The sequence below is a fragment of the Anopheles arabiensis genome, chromosome 2, assembly GCF_016920715.1.
Source record: "Anopheles arabiensis isolate DONGOLA chromosome 2, AaraD3, whole genome shotgun sequence".
Lineage (NCBI taxonomy): Eukaryota > Metazoa > Arthropoda > Insecta > Diptera > Culicidae > Anopheles > Anopheles arabiensis.
The window spans coordinates 16,408,674-16,425,389 of NC_053517.1; the positions used below are offsets into that span (position 1 = coordinate 16,408,674).

Sequence of the window (16,716 nt, forward strand, 5' to 3'; positions counted from 1 at the left end):
TGTATCTTTTACTGAACATAAAGCGCGCTTTACTTGCTGTTAGTTTTGCTCCACATTTTGCACTGCACGAAAGCATCTTACAAATTGATAAAGAAACGAAACAGAACATTTCATCTCCCAAATGCGCATTTGTTACATTTTAACCAATCCACCAGATTTTGTAAACCGTCTCAAAATGCCAACACATGTGATGTGTGTTGGCATAAACAAGTGTCATACATTGATTACTTCACGAGTATATTCTCGTCCGCAGAACGAGTAGAGAAGAACGTGCAATGATTCTTGAAGAGAATGTACAATAATACCCAATCGTAGGCACGGTTTTGTTTGGTTTTGTTTTCGTGTTGTCATTTTTAACGATTGATAAATTTTGCCACTTTTTTGCAAATGTTCAAAAAGTTGTGTAATGTTTGTACAGTAGATATATACACATCGCTTATTAATCATTTACCGCGGTTAGTAGTAGTGTTTGGGCAGAAGAAAACAACGTATATGGTAGGAAGAAAATATGGAATTGGAATGCTAATTTACCAGTCGGGATGTTATCCAGACACACAAACAAGACACACAGATTTTGCACAATCAATGAGAGGGGTTTTAAAAAAAATTTGAAGTACAATGCTTTAATTTGTTTTTGTCAATCTTTTAAACGCGCTCAAATATGGCTAGACGTTTGTGAACGAAAAGGAATGGCAAAACAAAACAAGGAAAGTAATAAATTTTTGATGGATTTTGTTTAGCGTTTCATTAATTTGACACTGATGATCATTTATTTGATCTTTTTTTGTTTTTCTCTCTCGTGTGTTTCTAGTGCGACATTTGAAACAATTTGGTACGGTTATTTAATGATTTTTGGAGAATAAAACAAAAACTACATAAAATGTCCATATTTTCCCGCTGTTTGCACATCAATTAGCAGCAAGAGTTATCAAGAGGGTAAATATATATATGTTCAGAGTTAGTAGTTGGTTGAGGTTTAATTTTCTTTTTTGTTGTTGTTGTTGATTTTGGTTTTTGGTTTTAATTTGGTTTCAATTGGAAAATGGAAAATATATAACGTTTTTTTTGTTGTAAAAAAGGTATAAATAAGAAAGTTTATGAAAGATAGTAGTCGATGTATGTATAAATTTTGTTGGCTCGTTTCAAATTCATTTTTTTTTTTTGGTAAACAAAATTATATCGATACTATAAAAAGAAAGTAATCAAACTAACTTACCCTGTGGCGAGCCGGCCAACTCCACTGCTTGTAGGGCCTGTGTGCTGAATCCTAATTGGAGAGAAAGATGACACAAGAAAATGATTGTAAAATTATGGCGAGGTAAAGATTAGAAGTTACATTAGTGTTATGGTTTGTGTTTGCATCGGTTTGTAGACGCAGCGCATGAGTGGGCGTCTGCTACTTCGCGCCTCCAGCACACTGAAACTCACCTGCCAGTGCGGACGGGTCTGCCGCTAGTGCTGCCATGGAAAAGTTAAACGAGGGCGGCGTGGGAAAGAGTTTATTTTCGCTAGCGTTCATGAGAAACTGTGCCCCGCTGTGGTGGTGCATACTGCTCTCAAGCTCATGGTCGTTTGGCGATCTGGCGATGCATATGCGATCGAGAGCGTGAAATGAAAACCGAACAGCAATTATGCATTGGAAAAAAGACACAACATTTACCCGACCCCGGCTATTTTGGAAGAGACCTACCGCAAAGAGCCCTTCACGTCCAGTCCACCCTTCACCAGGTCGCCATGATCGTCCGTTACCGAGTCCGAGCTGTTTTCGTGATCGCCGCCCGTACCGCACAGCAGCTCGAGCGGTTCCGACTTCACGTCCTCGGCCGACCGTTCCGACGGCGAGGACGCGAGGCTTTCCTTTTCCGCCGAGCAGAGGCTGCCCGCGTTGCTGCCGTTCGAGGTGCCGAGCGAGGTGGGCATGCTGCCGCCGGAACCGCACAGCCCGCCCGCGCCGCCGCCGCCGACGCCACTGTTTTCCTTGCTGTGCAACAGGTTGTTGTTCAAGTTGTTGTTGTTGTTGATGTTGTTGTTATTGTTATTAATACTACTTTTTATTAAGTTACTCGCGCTGTTGATGGAGAAACTGTTGCTGCCTGCAATCATGCGGTTGGTAAGAGCGTATTATACATTAGCGTAAGATTTAGTGTCCGCCCGTGCAGAGTCATTTGACCGAATATCCCCCACCACTTACCACTGTTGGCATGACCGGATAAGCTGTCCTGTTGCCGCATTTGATCCTTTCCCTGGGGCGATGGCAAACTGAGGTGCTGCTTGGCCGCGCTCGACGAGAAGTCGGTCGCCGTCGTCTGGGGCGTGCTGCAGATCACGTCCAGGTGGTCGCGCGGATTCGTTGGCCCATTGCTGTCGACCGACATCCGGTGCCGCTTGAGCGCCATCTCGTCCGAATGGACGGAGTTGTTCCGTTCCCGCCGGAGCGCTGCCGCGGCCGCCGCCCGCTTCAGCAGCTGGTTGACCATCGGTGCCCCGCCGCCATTACTGTTGCCGCCGCCCACTCCCCCACTGTTCGGCGAGGAGCTGTTGTGCAGGCTGGACAGGTGGGGCGGAGGAGAGGCGCCTTGCGATACGTACAGCGAATCGTCCAGCATCTTCTCCGGGTAGATCGGATGGTGGACGACGCCCGACGGCAGATTGGCCCCGAGCGAAGCATGCATCTGTGTGTTCGTGTATGTGTATGTGTGTGTGTTTTGTGAGAAGAAATCCAAAAAAACAATGAATGACTGGTCAACATCAACAACCCATTCCAATACGTACGCCGTGCGTTTCTTCCGCCTGCTGCTGGGTCAGGCCGGACACTCTTAAAATTTCGGCCGTCTTCAGGAAGGAGCTCAGTGACCGCTGATGCACGTTCACCTCGCCGTGGTAGATGAACTCGACCAGCGCGTGCAGGTCCGTGAACGCCACGTCCTGCAGCACTATCACGGGATGTTTGCATGGTGTGCTCTGGGGAAGAAAGGAATTGAAGTGGCCAGTTCATGGCCAATTTTGGGAATTAGCGCGTGATAGCCGGGGTACAACAACCAGCAGCTCACGTACCTTCAGTAGCTCGCGGAAGTATGTGCTGCAAGCGGATAGGACGACGCGGTGCGCCTTGAGGCTGCGACCGTCGCATGCCAGCGTCACGTCCACAAAGTCCTCGTCATCGCGCAGGTTTTCGAAGGCCGACGTGATACTGCTCTGGTAGTTGTTCCATCGCAGACAGAAGTGCTGCGTGTCCACCATGTTGATTTGTGTATTGGCTGGGGCTGGGGCTCACTGCTGTGTGTTTGTCGTCGTTCCCCTCCTTCACTAGCGCGCTATGTTATTGTATTGGTTTTTGATTGTGCTTTTGTACGTTTACCTTTTTATTCTCTCTCTATCTCTCGGTTTACCTTATTTGCTAATGTGCTATTTGCCAATGTTGTCTAGTTGATATGAGTGATCTGCAAAGAGGAAGGAGACAATATTTGTTTTATTAGGAGCAATAATCATGCCTTACATCGTAAATAACATCTAAAGAATGTCAGAAAAATCAACATAATACAAAGACTCGAATTCCCCATTTCTTTAGCAAAACGATCCATCATCATCAGACCCATGAAGTTTGTCCGCACACATTAAAATCAAACGCAGAGCAACAGGTGCGAGATTAAAGAACAACCTTAGAGAACTTTATTGGGACGACAAGCCCAGACAATTCGCTCAATTATATTATCCGCTTAACGACCGTTCAAATGATTTTCTAAAGAAGAAACCATCATCAAGGATAAAAACGATACTTTCACAAAAAGGGGATCACGCTAAATCTATGGTAAGGAAGATTATTCATATTATTTCCCAACGTTTTAAACAGAAAAGGTAAAATAAACTTAACCACCACTTTCAAAACCATCCTGTCCGCATTGGAAATCCGATTCCAGCTTCTACTGTAGCCAAAAAAAAAAAAAACAAACAAATAAACGCTGCTGATTGCTTTTTACTGCACACGTTAGGGCCTTATTGAATCATTAAGTGAACGGTTTAAATCCCGTATCATAAATCAACCGACAAATGCAACCGTTTTAACAAACTCACACAATAGCTCATCGCAAGGACGAGAGACAGAGTGGAGCAGGCAGCAGGTCCACGATTTGAGCCTTCATACCGACACACGACACATTCAATTCTCCTAGTGTGTGTTCACAGGTAAAAATAACGCACTATGCACTAGTAGTAGACCCCACACACCACACTATCAATGCCTAGCAGATAGATATAGATAATCCCTACCATGGCGTCACCGGCAGAGAGGCAGCAGGGCTGCGCACAATTTATGATCTGCTGGAGCACTCACTACACAACTGCTACCTTCCCCACAGCACATGAATATTGTATGCTTCGCTCATAAATCCTCATCCACCGCCAGGGAGGAGAGAGAGAACGTTGCGATTTTTTAATGTACTGCAGTACAGCTTTTTTTTTGTGCTTTTAAACGATTAACACAATAGCCACGGAACGATTGGGGCAAAACATAATGCAAGTGTGTGCTACAATGCTGTATTTCATCAACGTGTTGTGGGGCATGTCTGCCGATGTTTGAAACGTGTTTCTAAAAGGCAACTGAAGTACTTTGGTTCCAGTGGATTAAACAAAATTGTATCTATTCAGAACGATTCACTTGAGCTTTCAAAAACACCTACATCTGTTATTTACTGTTTTCAAATAGATTTGAAATCTGTAAACCGTACGAATACACTTCAGGATGTACACTGGCGACACTCGGAGTGCAATGCGTCAACTGGTTAGAAGGCGTGATAGTTTCATTTCTACACAACCCTCCTCTTCCCGGGACGGGCAATATCTAATTATCGAACGAAACATAATCAGCCGGCTAAGTTAGGGACTCGCACTCGTGGCCGAGCACATTTTCGATGACGCATCGCTAAAAACCCACTCACACACACACACACACACACTTGCGACTGCTCTGTGACTAGAAGGCACTTGACTTCCTATCCACGCCGATCGAAAACATAGTTCAGGAAAAGAAAACAAGAAAGAAAATGTGACCAATCAGCATATTAAAAGACAATTAAAAAAACAATCACACATACACACACATTTGAAATCTAATGATCGTGGGCTAGGAGGGTTTGGAAGAATTGGGTATGGTTAGCGCGCAACAATTAGGGCAAACACGATATGAATGAGGAGTTACGCAGTTGAGAGTGGTGACAGCGAAAAGTGTGTTTCATTCGAGGGCAGCAGCGAAGAAGTAGTTATGAATCTATCAAATAGCTACACACCGAATAGCAAACGTAAACAAAAAAAAGAACGGGTCGCATATCAAATAGTAACATTGTGGCAAAACGGGAACTTTCAAGTATCGAAGCATATCGAAGAAGCGGAGAACGAAGGGAATATAATAGTGATAAAAACATGGGGTGCAATGACCATAGCTCAATTTGGTGCTGGAGCACATTTTGAAGGACCATCGAAATGAGCATAGCGCTGCTAACCAAAGCACTACGTGGAATTGAATCGTGTTTGTTGTTTGAAGTTGTCTCACAATACACTTCAAATTATTATCTGAGTTCTCTAAGTTTATTAAAGTCTTTAGCATGAGATTCAGTTGAATAGCAATGGATTCTAATTTAAAAGGCCATTTTTAAAACATCAAGTTTTCTAGTTCAAGTTTCAGCGTTATCTTGAATGGCATACACAGTTTTCCGGGTCAATTTCTAATGCGAACGGCATTATTCAACAATGACGTGAGGTTTTTTAACAGTCCAACTGCCTCAAATAATAACATCAGTTGAAAAACATCTTGCATGTTTTGAATAATCACTTTGAAAACTGAGCCGGAAAACAGTGTAAATCTGTAAATTCTAAAACATTAAATGCATTTTGATTGCAACACGCGTTCCAGCAGTTGTTTATATTTTTATTTAAATCCTATAAAGTGACCTATACAATAATGATGTTCTTCTTCCTCAGAACTCATAATGCTCCCAAGATAAATCAGAAGCAACATCGCATCTCGCATAGACCTTAAACATAGAAACAATGAACAGAGAACTCGAACAACGATGAACCGTTTAACGTCAACCATACGTGCCGCTGCTCTCCGTATGATGTGCCGCGTTAAGTAACTGTGAATAAGGCTAGCCCGTTTCGTGTTCAGTTAATTCTCCACCAACGTTTCTTGTACACAAACCGGCGTTCCACCATTCCAGTTTGACTGCGACGATCACAGTACACAAAGTGGAGAAACACCAAATGTAGCACAAGAGGAGTACGTACGCGTACACACTTCCGAGGGCCACAAGTGATCGTACCATCCACAACAGTACCGCGGGGGCTAGATTGACTCTCACTTTCTGGATGAATAAAAACCCGCGAAGAATATGGTCCCGGTTCGACGGAGAGGGTTTTTTTAGCGTGATGTTTTGTCGTCACACACCGTCATCATCATCATCGTCGGTCCCCGTACGTCGTGTCTAGCAGCCAGACAAACCAGCTATCGTGTCCCTCCTTCAATGTCCCACCTCACACACCATTTTAACTATAGGCAAAGTGAGATGATGTTGGGGTGGTTATGGTGGTGGTGGCGGGTGAAACGATAAAGCAAAAGAACGAGGTAGAAAATATCGCTCCGAATGCCAACCGGAACGATTACGGCGCAACCAACCGACCGACCGACCGACCGACGATGCAAAAGGCAATCGACCGTTTGTCCGACGACGGCGACGATGCCGCCCTGCCGTTTCACTAGGTTAAGGTGAAGGTCAGACACATCCACACACACACACACTAACCGACGGGGGAGTAGTAGAACACACCAACGGTTCAAGCACCGGGCAGACGCGGGCCACGAGACGAGCACAGTGCTAGCGGCGCGCGCGATCAACACACCAACGGCATCGTGGAAATGTGGTGGAGAGGTGGTGTGGTGGTGGGTTAGTAGGGGTCTGCATCATTGCTATGCTGCTGCTGCTACGGCTGCTATTTTTGTGCCTGCATTCACATAGCAGAGCACGGGTGGGTCTCGTCCCGTTGCTGTGCACCACCGCTATTCATATATCGATGCAGAGCATAGGAGACCGGTGTACGATAGCGTACTCTCACACACACACACAACATGCAGTACGCGGCAACATGATGTATGGGCGCGCGAGTACCAGCCGAGAAATGATTCCCGTCACAAGTGATGCACATGATTTTATGTTAAAAAAAACCAGGAAAACATAGATCAAAATACGACGATAATACGTTACGGAAAGAATTCAAACAGGTTATTATCATTTTTTCGTGTTTTGTAACTTCTTTGGTCGCTCCAAAGCTTGAGTAACTTAATGTGAATCAGATGGTCATAATTACACAGTTGGAAATAAGCGCCAATTAAAAAATAGATAAATTAATATTAAAATAATAAATAAAACATACACAATTTACTGCTTAATTCTCTAATATTATCTTTTACAGAATCTGAGTCGAAGGACTAAAAGACAATTTATCTTTAAAAGTATTATTAAAGGCTGAGAAATGTTCGCAGACCTTTTAAGTGTAATTTTTGTGTATCGCAATTTTGTTTGAAGTTAAAAAAATATATATTAAAGTTCGACTCAAGGCACAATCAAATGTTTAGCAAGTTTTTGAAGGGGAAGAATAAATTTTTTTGAATAAAATATAAAAAAAAAAACTCTACATCGATGGCACACAAAGATGGCCTAACAATCGTTAAAAGCAAGAGCTTATTCTGTTACGACATGTTCATTACACCAGTAAGTTCATCAATTGGTAGTGCAAAATTCCTCAACACTTAACAACAAAAAAAAAAACAAGGATTAATTTCCAAAACCTTCCATTCCGGACTTTGAACCCGATGGGAATTTCGTTTAAATATGCAATCCCATACAAACACACGGCATAGTATCGTTCCGGCACCATCCCAACCATCATCAACAAACCCTTACCCCTGAAACTCTAGGCGAGGAAGCATTTCGTTCCCCCCCGTACCAAACCAACGCAGCTTTGCAAAACAACAACCCCACACCCACACCCTGCCACTCTACGCGTGTGTTTCAATGTCACACAACCGGTGAGAGAGAAAGTGAAAACGAATGTGAGCAAGAATCACATTCCACTGTCAGCAACAAATCACCACCACCTTCCTCCTCCTCCGCAATCCTGCCAGGGAAAACTAGTTGCGCGCATTCCAAAACACCGTGCACACACACACGATCGTCGACGCCGTGTATATGTGGAGCACGCAGAACTAGCCCCTACATGTGAACGATGGTGTGCAGCATTCCACTTTTTCCTCACAATAACAACACATACTCCTGCTGGGAGAGTAGATGCGATGCACTCCTTATTTTTTTTTTGTTTTTGTTTACATCCTTACACTAACCACGTGTGCGGGGCCAACAACACACGCGACTCGGCAAACGCTCTAGCAGAACGAGCGGCAAAATGGTTCACCGATAAAAGAAACAAAAACGGCAACCACCATGCAATTTCGCATTTTTGCATTTCCCGACAAAACGGACAGCGCCGTTCGTCCTATTTTTTTGTCTTTTCTTCTTTTCTTCTCCCACCCACTACAGCAGAAACCAGCTGGCAGAGGAGGTGCTAGGCGAATCCGCACGGAAAGCTGGTGAAAGGTGCATCCGCTTTCCAGCAGCAGCACGTGGTGCGCGACGAACGACAAACACCAGTATATATCGTTGTGTGCACACCGGAGCACTGAAGGAAAAAGGAGTAAAATCCTTATGTTCTTTCTTTTTGCTTCGCATATGCTTTCATCGACGACACCACGTGCGTTTATCGAAGTGCCAACGACAACAACAACCCGGGGGAGTGCTAGTCCACTCTCTCTCACTCTCTTTCGAAGACACATACACACAAGCGTGCGCACATATGCCGGTGCCGATGCTACTGTGTAGCGGTGGTTGTGGTTGCTTGGTGGACGCGCTGGACACCCTTGGTGCTAGCGAATTTCTCTGTTTGCAAACCAAAAAGAGACCAAATAGAGTAAAACTTTCCTTTTTTCCGAGAAAATGTCTCTATGTGTGGTCTTTGTTGGTTGATCCGCGCAACCCGAGCTCCCTCGCGTATCTCGACGCCTCCCCATCACTCTCGCCCACACTATTCTCGGCTCTGTTTGCTCTAGGCTCGCGCTCACGTCATACCCGTCCCGCCGTCCAGGAGGAACTATTACGGCTATCTAGGCCGAATGCTCTACGAACCCTGCTGCCCTCACACACCCCCTCCAACGACAACAGGCGGCGATGATGTGTACACGGTGGGGCGATATGTGTGTGTGTGTGTGTTATGTTATCGTCGCTCCCAGCCGTGTGATGGTCATACCAACCATGTGCGAATGTGCTTCCCAATATACCGTGTCCACATACGACGGCGTGCGCTCTCTATCGTGTTACTGCTGTGCGCTAGACAAACTTTACGCTCTTTCTTCTCTTGCTCGGTGGTGTATGTTGCGCACCCTCCTTCCTTTCCTCTTTTATTGGACGAAACTAAGGGTGGCTGATCTGATCTTCTTGTGCTTCCCTCGCTCTTTTCGCTCAAACTATGTGTTTATGGTATATTTGCTCTAGCGTAGGGGGAAGAAAGAAGAAGTGGAGATGAAATGGAAATGGTACAAAACACGAAAAGAAATGCCGCTACCCAACGGGCATCATTCGGACCGCTCAAAATCGCGTCGGAAAAAGACGGCTGAGCGTTTACCCACATACACCCATGCAACATGTGACGATAACATATAAAACATGACAAAGAGAAAAGCAAAATACAGTAGCAATTCTTCGTACTACTGATGTGACGCGCTTTGGGTCAGTTGCGGAATGTTAGGCAACAGCTCAGCAGCACGTGAGCGACCAGGCGTCCACATCGGGTAACAAAGGTGAAATCGAAAGTAAGGTAGAAAAATGAATAAGCTAAAGTATGTTTTTTTTCTGCCCATAACTGCAAACAAACACATAATAAGGAATGCTACTGAGCAGTAAAATTCACTCAGTGAACTTTAAGTAAATGTTGTCAGCAATTTTATTACCGATTCCATTACGATTAGAAGATAGTTTTTGGCCACGTGTTCTAAGTTTGTAAAATCGACCTAAAGCTTCTAAAAAAGTAATTATTCTTCGCACACCGCTGCTCCAACCCGATGAAAGCGGTACAAACAGCGGGGCCAGATGTTCTACAGGTTGCAAAATAGAGCAAGGTCGCGAAGCGCGCGTTCAAGGTTGCAGGTGGCACACAAAACCGCGCGTACCGCGTCATCAAAACTGCTGTGTTGCTGCGGAGAGGGTGTGAGTGTGTGTGGCAAGCCGCGCGCCGGTTTGATGATAATTTTCTCCGAATATGTTTCGCTCCATCCGGTGCTCCAATCGAAGACGCACAACACAACCAGGTAAAACTTGTTCATCAGCGCAATTCTTGGAAGGCAAAATCTTCTACGAAATCCGGACGCTACGCTTTGCTGTCCTGTCTCTCACGCCTAATATACCCACAGGGCAGGGCAACAGGCCGGTCGCATTCAGTTGATGCTGGATGGGACGGCACAACTACAACTGTGCGACCAACCGATCCACTCTATTGGCTTCGTCACACAGCTGACGGCTGACGTACAACACGTGCGCGCGCGATCCGTTTTCACTCAAGGCCACCCGGACCGGCTAAGAGGGGGATGGAAGATACTAACACCCCTCCCCCATGAGCCCGAGTTTACGGTGGGATAGGTAAGGCCGCCGCCTAAGATCAAGATTGGTCCGTCCTAGGCACAGCCGTCCTATGGTGACGGGATGGGGAGAAGTGCTCTAGCGTCTTGTGGCGTACGTGTGCAATACACGATCACTCCTCCTGTTGGCGAACTTGCGAAATAAGAATCCGTTCAATGACCGAGAAAGGCAGCACAGTAAGTACAGTGCACAACATACAATCGATAAGATAACACGCAGAGCCGCCACACACACTCACTCTTCCATGTTTCGTTCACCGTCTCACCTCTCTATCTCTCTCTCTCTCTTTCCATCCCTTCCTGTTTGGTTTTTTGGGGCAGCGCGCACTATCAGTTTGCACTTTGCGTTATCAAGAGTAGTAATCGGGTTTGGTGTTTTTTTTACCAGTCGCCGAAGCAAGCGGAAATGTGCCAAAAAAAACAACAACCTTTTTGACGAGTCATCTTGCACAAGGGCGATCTTGTTTGTGTGTTGTGTGAGATTTGGTACCAATGTTTCAAAATTAAAACAAAACTTAAATCAACCAGCAGCTTAAATCCAATTCCTATATACCTTTTGCTGTACTGTTAGACATACACTGCACACACGGGGAGGTGCGTTGCTGGCGACTCCACTCCCTTCAGGCAAAGGGCACACATTCACAGTTTATGGTGTACGTGTGCACGAGGTGCACGAGGGACGACGACAAAGCTTGCTGCTTTTGCTGGAGCAATTTCAACCATTGCTGGGTAAAATGTATTATTGCACATGCTTCTTATTTTCACACTTTCGTTTTCCTGTGTTTGCCCCTGTCGACGTCAGTGTGGGCGCTTTATGATCGTTGATTAGTTTTGGGGGGAGCGATTGCGCTTCTTACTGATTATCACACTGAATCACCACCACAAAACACTCGCACATACATCCTCCTGTGTGTGGTTTACCCTTTACCACCACTACTATCTGCTGTTTTGGCACTCTCCTTGGTGTGGTGCATCAACGTATCAGCGGCCAGCCGCCGTCGTTCATCTGGGCATGTTGGCACCCAGAGCATACTTTTGTCGTACACAGCAGCAATACATCACACACATACACCACACGCAGACGAATCACACAGATGGAGAGGCTGGTTCCGCGAGGTGACCAAACTGACGGAACAAACGAAAAGACCCAGCGACGATGCACTTTGCATTACTACCGGGATGCACAGCAACAACAACACGCACCACGCACACACGCGTGCATTGTGTTTATTTCTTCCTCACCCCCCGTTTCTCCTCCTCTATTCACACACACACACAAACACACTCACAGAAGGTTGATATCGCGCCCAGCGCAAAAGGATTTATTGCAGCATTTGGAGAGCGATGACGACGGATGGTTTTGGAAATTTGTGGATGCTAGGCAGCAGCTGATAATGGGGTGCGCACCGAAGATTTTCACACACATAGGTAGGGATTTTTTGCTGTTGTTGTTGCGTTGATGGTGCTTTGCAACTGCACGAAACAGAACCAGCCACCAGAACACGGCACCGCGTTTGCCTTTGATGGCTGGACGTGCCAAAATATTGAGCAAAATCCCCAGAAAGTGGTGCCGGGGCGGTACGAAGATGAATTTTTCACGATATGCAGATATATTCAATCACACGTACACTTATCACACGAACACACACACGCACACTTACACCGACGCTTTTTGTACCTCGCTCTTGTTAATGCACCGAATGTTGCTCTCTTTCTAACGAAAAACTATTGGGGAAGGGAAAAACCACAGCTATTTTTGTGAAAAAAAAAGAAAAAATGTTTTCCACACTTTTGACACCCTCGAAGATTCAGTGTTTTGTTTTGCTGGAGAAGGAACACCATGGACAAAAAAGCTGAATTGCAAAGTTTCGATCGCAGAACGATAGAGACAGTGCTTCCTTCAATGTGTCAATTTGCAACACACACCTCAACCGTTTGTGTTGTTATCATAGAATTTCCCTTTCAATTTGCACTCTTTGTTTACCACTCACACTGGATTTTTAAAGCGTTTCAGTAGCCCAAAAAGTAATCGCTTCTGTATGTGTGTGTAACCAATTGTGCCAATTAATTACACACGATAAGATAACACAGAGCAGCACAACATGCAAAACTTGTCTTAAATTCGATCGGCCTAATATATTCGCTGTTTCTTCTCCTGGTAGTTATTTGGTTTTACCCCTTTATTTAAGCTCAAGAACGAATGTGTAATGCACTCGCCACAACAAAAACAGCCACCCTTTTCCTGTGCATCAGTGAGTGTAAAACTGCGAGACGCGAAACAGATGCACCCTTTCACTTTCTGTAGCGCGCACTCCAGGATCCACAGGACGGTAAATATACTACACGCACCGGCACATAGCAAAAAAAGCGCAACGTTGCAGCAACGAAAAGTATGGCCAGCATCACCAGCAACACAGCGCAACCAACAACCCCCCTGTTACGTGCGCAACCGGCACACTAAAAACGCGATTTCGCGAAACAGACCTCACGCCGCGCCGAATTTGTGTGGTGCGGGGGGGGCCCGCCACTGCCTAACCTAGGCCGCCCGCAGCACCAGCAGCAGATAATAATGGCCCGGGTCTGTGCGTTGTGTTTTCTTTGCTTTACTATTTTGGCACTGCCGCTGCAGCCCTGCGCCCCTCTCTTTTCCCTCGTCAGCTGCGCGCATTCGTCGTTATCAACGTGTGGGCTTGGTTTTGGGGTGTATATTTCGGGAGGGGGTTTGCAGCAGGCACCTATAAACCCCCAACACCACTACTTTGCAAACTGACTTACCAACACACTCCCCCCCCCTCTACTCTTCCTTCTCTTGCCTTCTCCACTGTTCAACCACTATCACTCTCGCTGCGCGATGTTCATCCCCCAATTTTACCTAGTATTACTCCGCACTGGTTGTCCCACACATCTGTGTAACCTGCAACGACGTCCTCGACCCCCACCTCCCTCTGGTTCGCGGTCTGCGCGTCACGTCTGTAGCGTGTGTGTGTTTTTTTTTTGTTTTCTTATAGTTCTGTTTTCGTCTCCTCCTCATCTTTGGCCGATAAATACAGGCCATGTCCAATGCAGGGCGAGGCGGTAGGGAGAGGTGACGACGGGTCCTTCTCCTTCATCTTCACCTGTACACCACACCACCACCACACTGTGGTGTGTTCGCACAAGGTTAAATTGTGCGAAAAAAAGTGATTAACAGTAAAAAACAAGCAACTAAACGAAATAGCGAAATGAAGGCACGCACACACACCGTACAGTACACCGCCGCACCATCCATCGATAGGCGAGAGAACAACTAGCTCTTGCCTAGTAGATTGGGCAGAAGGGCCCCACAGGAGGGTGATGGTGATGGTGCTGGTGGACCAATAATAATCATCAGCCACTAACACCACACCGCAACCAGCGTAACACTATCGCACACAACGCACCACACACACGCTGTCCGCGTATAGAGAGTGGACTGTGAATGTAGCTTCTTATTTTTTGGGGGTTTTTATTTCTGTTGCTATATTTCACCAAAATGTGTGCGTTTTTGCGAGCAAAAGACACCGCGCGGCATTAGGGGAGGGTTTTCTGTTTTATTCACACACGGTATTAGAGGAAGCTAATGGCGATATTTGCAAAGTAACGGGGGTGGTGTATGGATTATTTTCCCCAACTCACAGTCATAAGTGTTTGAAAGGAATGTTCAGTTTATTTCGTGCGAATGAAAAATTTAACTCTTTTTCGCAAAAAAAAACATTATTTCAAACTAGCACAGACACACGCACACAGGGCTAAAGAGATAACCATTTCGATGTAAACTTAAAACACCAGAAAGAGGATCATCACGTGGCAAAATAATATACACACATGCAGGTGGATGTACAATAAAATCGTATTTGAGTTAGGTCTATTTATTTCTCTATTTTTTTGCACTCAATATCTTTCGCCACCAAACACACACACACACACCCAAAAGCACGCTAGTAGCTGGGTTGATCAAAAGATGTGCAAAAAAAAAGCATTGCCAAATCACACTAAACTGCACACAAGCCACCGAAACCGGGTATTGGGACACGCTGATAAGCAGCAGATAGTCCACTCCCCTCCCCATGAGCTAACACGCGCACAACGAAACCACGAAAAGAAACCATTTGCACAGCGACTGACACAATTAGGCAGCGAGGCTAGTGTGGAAGTATTTAACATGAGTGATGGGTGCTTTTGCTTTTCAATTAATTGTAGTTGTGCACTAAACAGCTCAAAACTCGACAAGCAAGCACGACACACGTGGAGAACACGTGGGGCACCAGGCGCACACTTTGGATGACCATTTAAAGGGGTGAGATGGATTTTATGCAGTTATATTTTCTTCTGTTCATTACGTTTTTCCTTTTGAAAGCAAAATATGATTCGTTTTTAAGTTTGATTTTTACAGTTTCGTTAAGTTATGTTTAGTTTTTATTCCTTCATTCTTGCACTGGTTAGTTGGCTGTTAAGTTTGTGCACTGTTCTGACCCAACTCAAGGTGAAGCAGTACGCCCTGGGCGAAAAACGATCACAAACAATTCCACACTATTTTCCACCGTGCCCGTGCGAAAGGTGATGTAGGAAAACGGAACACAAATTTTTGGTTTCCACCTCTCTGCATTCAACAAACACCATGGCCAGTGGTACGAAGGCAACACATACACACAGGCACGCAGCAATCTTTCACCCACAGACGGCGGGCACACACATAAGAAACCCCCATTTTAGCTCCAAGATGGAAAGAGGTGTGGAAAAATCAATCACGACATTCACTCCAACTATTCAACGAGGTATAACTAGGGATGCTGGTACACGCACATATACACACACATACACAGGAGCGTACCCCGTTAGGATAGAGATGATCGTGCAATATCGGGAAACTCTCTTCTCCTTTCACCCACTGCGTTGCGAATTGGTTGGTAAACACACCTGTCAGAATAAAAACCACCCAGAGGCGAACACCTTGCGTCAAAAGAAATCGGACCACACGCTGGGAGGCCTCCACAACCACACACACACACACACACACAGACACGGCTATGCTTTCACTTTCCCTCTCGATTTGTTGAGCATTCTTTTTTCTTTTCCCTGACGCACACACAACAAACAAACAGCACACAGACATACAGGATGTGAGCAGCAGCCAGGGCTCTAGAAACACGCTACAGCAGCAAAAGCAAATCTTCGTGCAATTACAACAGCAAATCAGCACACCACGGCTCATCAAAATCAAATCAGTATCACTGAGCCACACACACACACACACATAAGTTTGGGATGCCAAAATTAGTGATCGATTGAGGGGCGCACTAGAAAGCCGCCGTGTGTGTCACGAAACATCTCCAAAGATCATTTTCCGACCGTTGTGCGCTTAGCGACCATTTAAACGCTCACACACGCGTTACTGCCACAACACGAACTACCTGGGAGCAGGCTGGGGGGAAAAAATTCGCGGACTTACACTTTGGTGCTATTGTACGGGACACACACTATTTGGTGACTACTGTGCTGGGTGGTAGTGCAGCACAAGAGCACGGCTAAACATCGCGCCCGGTTCCCACGATCCACTGACGACGGCGACCACAACACAACGGCATGTCCCGCGCCATCGACACACAAACACACACAATGGCCAGCCGGAGTTTTTCTTCCCCGTATATCGGTCCGGTCGGACTGCCAAACCCGTTATGCGTGCGGCTCGGTCAGCCAGTCGAAGTAACGCAGCAGAAGGAAAAACCCACCACACACACAAGCAACACACCGGGGCGGCGATCGAACGTTGTCGTCGTCTTCGCAAAACCGTGCTGCTGCTGCTGCTGCTGTGCTTCCCGTGACTGTGTGTATATCACACTCCGGACTCTCCGGATCTGCGCTGCTCTCGGTTCGGTCGGTCGGGCGGGTCGATCCGCGTCCGTTTCCCGTGTGCTATTAGTTTGGCGGTTTGAGATATTTTGCTGATTTGCTGCACTAATTTTCTT

The 16,716-nt window shown here is 45.9% G+C and overlaps 1 protein-coding gene across 9 annotated transcripts in view; it reads right to left on the reverse strand.

The window, feature by feature from the left end:
* Positions 1 to 16,716, reverse strand: part of LOC120896224 (broad-complex core protein) — a 126,455-nt gene that overhangs the window by 30,861 nt on the left and 78,878 nt on the right. For 7 of the 9 annotated variants that reach the window (XM_040300200.1, XM_040300202.1, XM_040300197.1 and 4 more), the window contains exons 5-10: positions 3,055 to 3,440; positions 2,773 to 2,961; positions 2,192 to 2,672; positions 1,691 to 2,093; positions 1,429 to 1,580; positions 1,217 to 1,267 (exon numbers count right to left, since the gene is read on the reverse strand). In XM_040300200.1, the coding sequence (XP_040156134.1) occupies positions 1,217 to 1,267; positions 1,429 to 1,580; positions 1,691 to 2,093; positions 2,192 to 2,672; positions 2,773 to 2,961; positions 3,055 to 3,240 (1,462 nt within the window). In that variant the 5' untranslated portion in view covers positions 3,241 to 3,440. Of the gene's footprint in view, positions 1 to 1,216; positions 1,268 to 1,428; positions 1,581 to 1,690; positions 2,094 to 2,191; positions 2,673 to 2,772; positions 2,962 to 3,054; positions 3,441 to 11,285; positions 12,458 to 16,199; positions 16,594 to 16,716 lie in introns of those variants that run through there. The other 2 variants (XM_040300199.1, XM_040300198.1) reach the window with 2 other exon arrangements.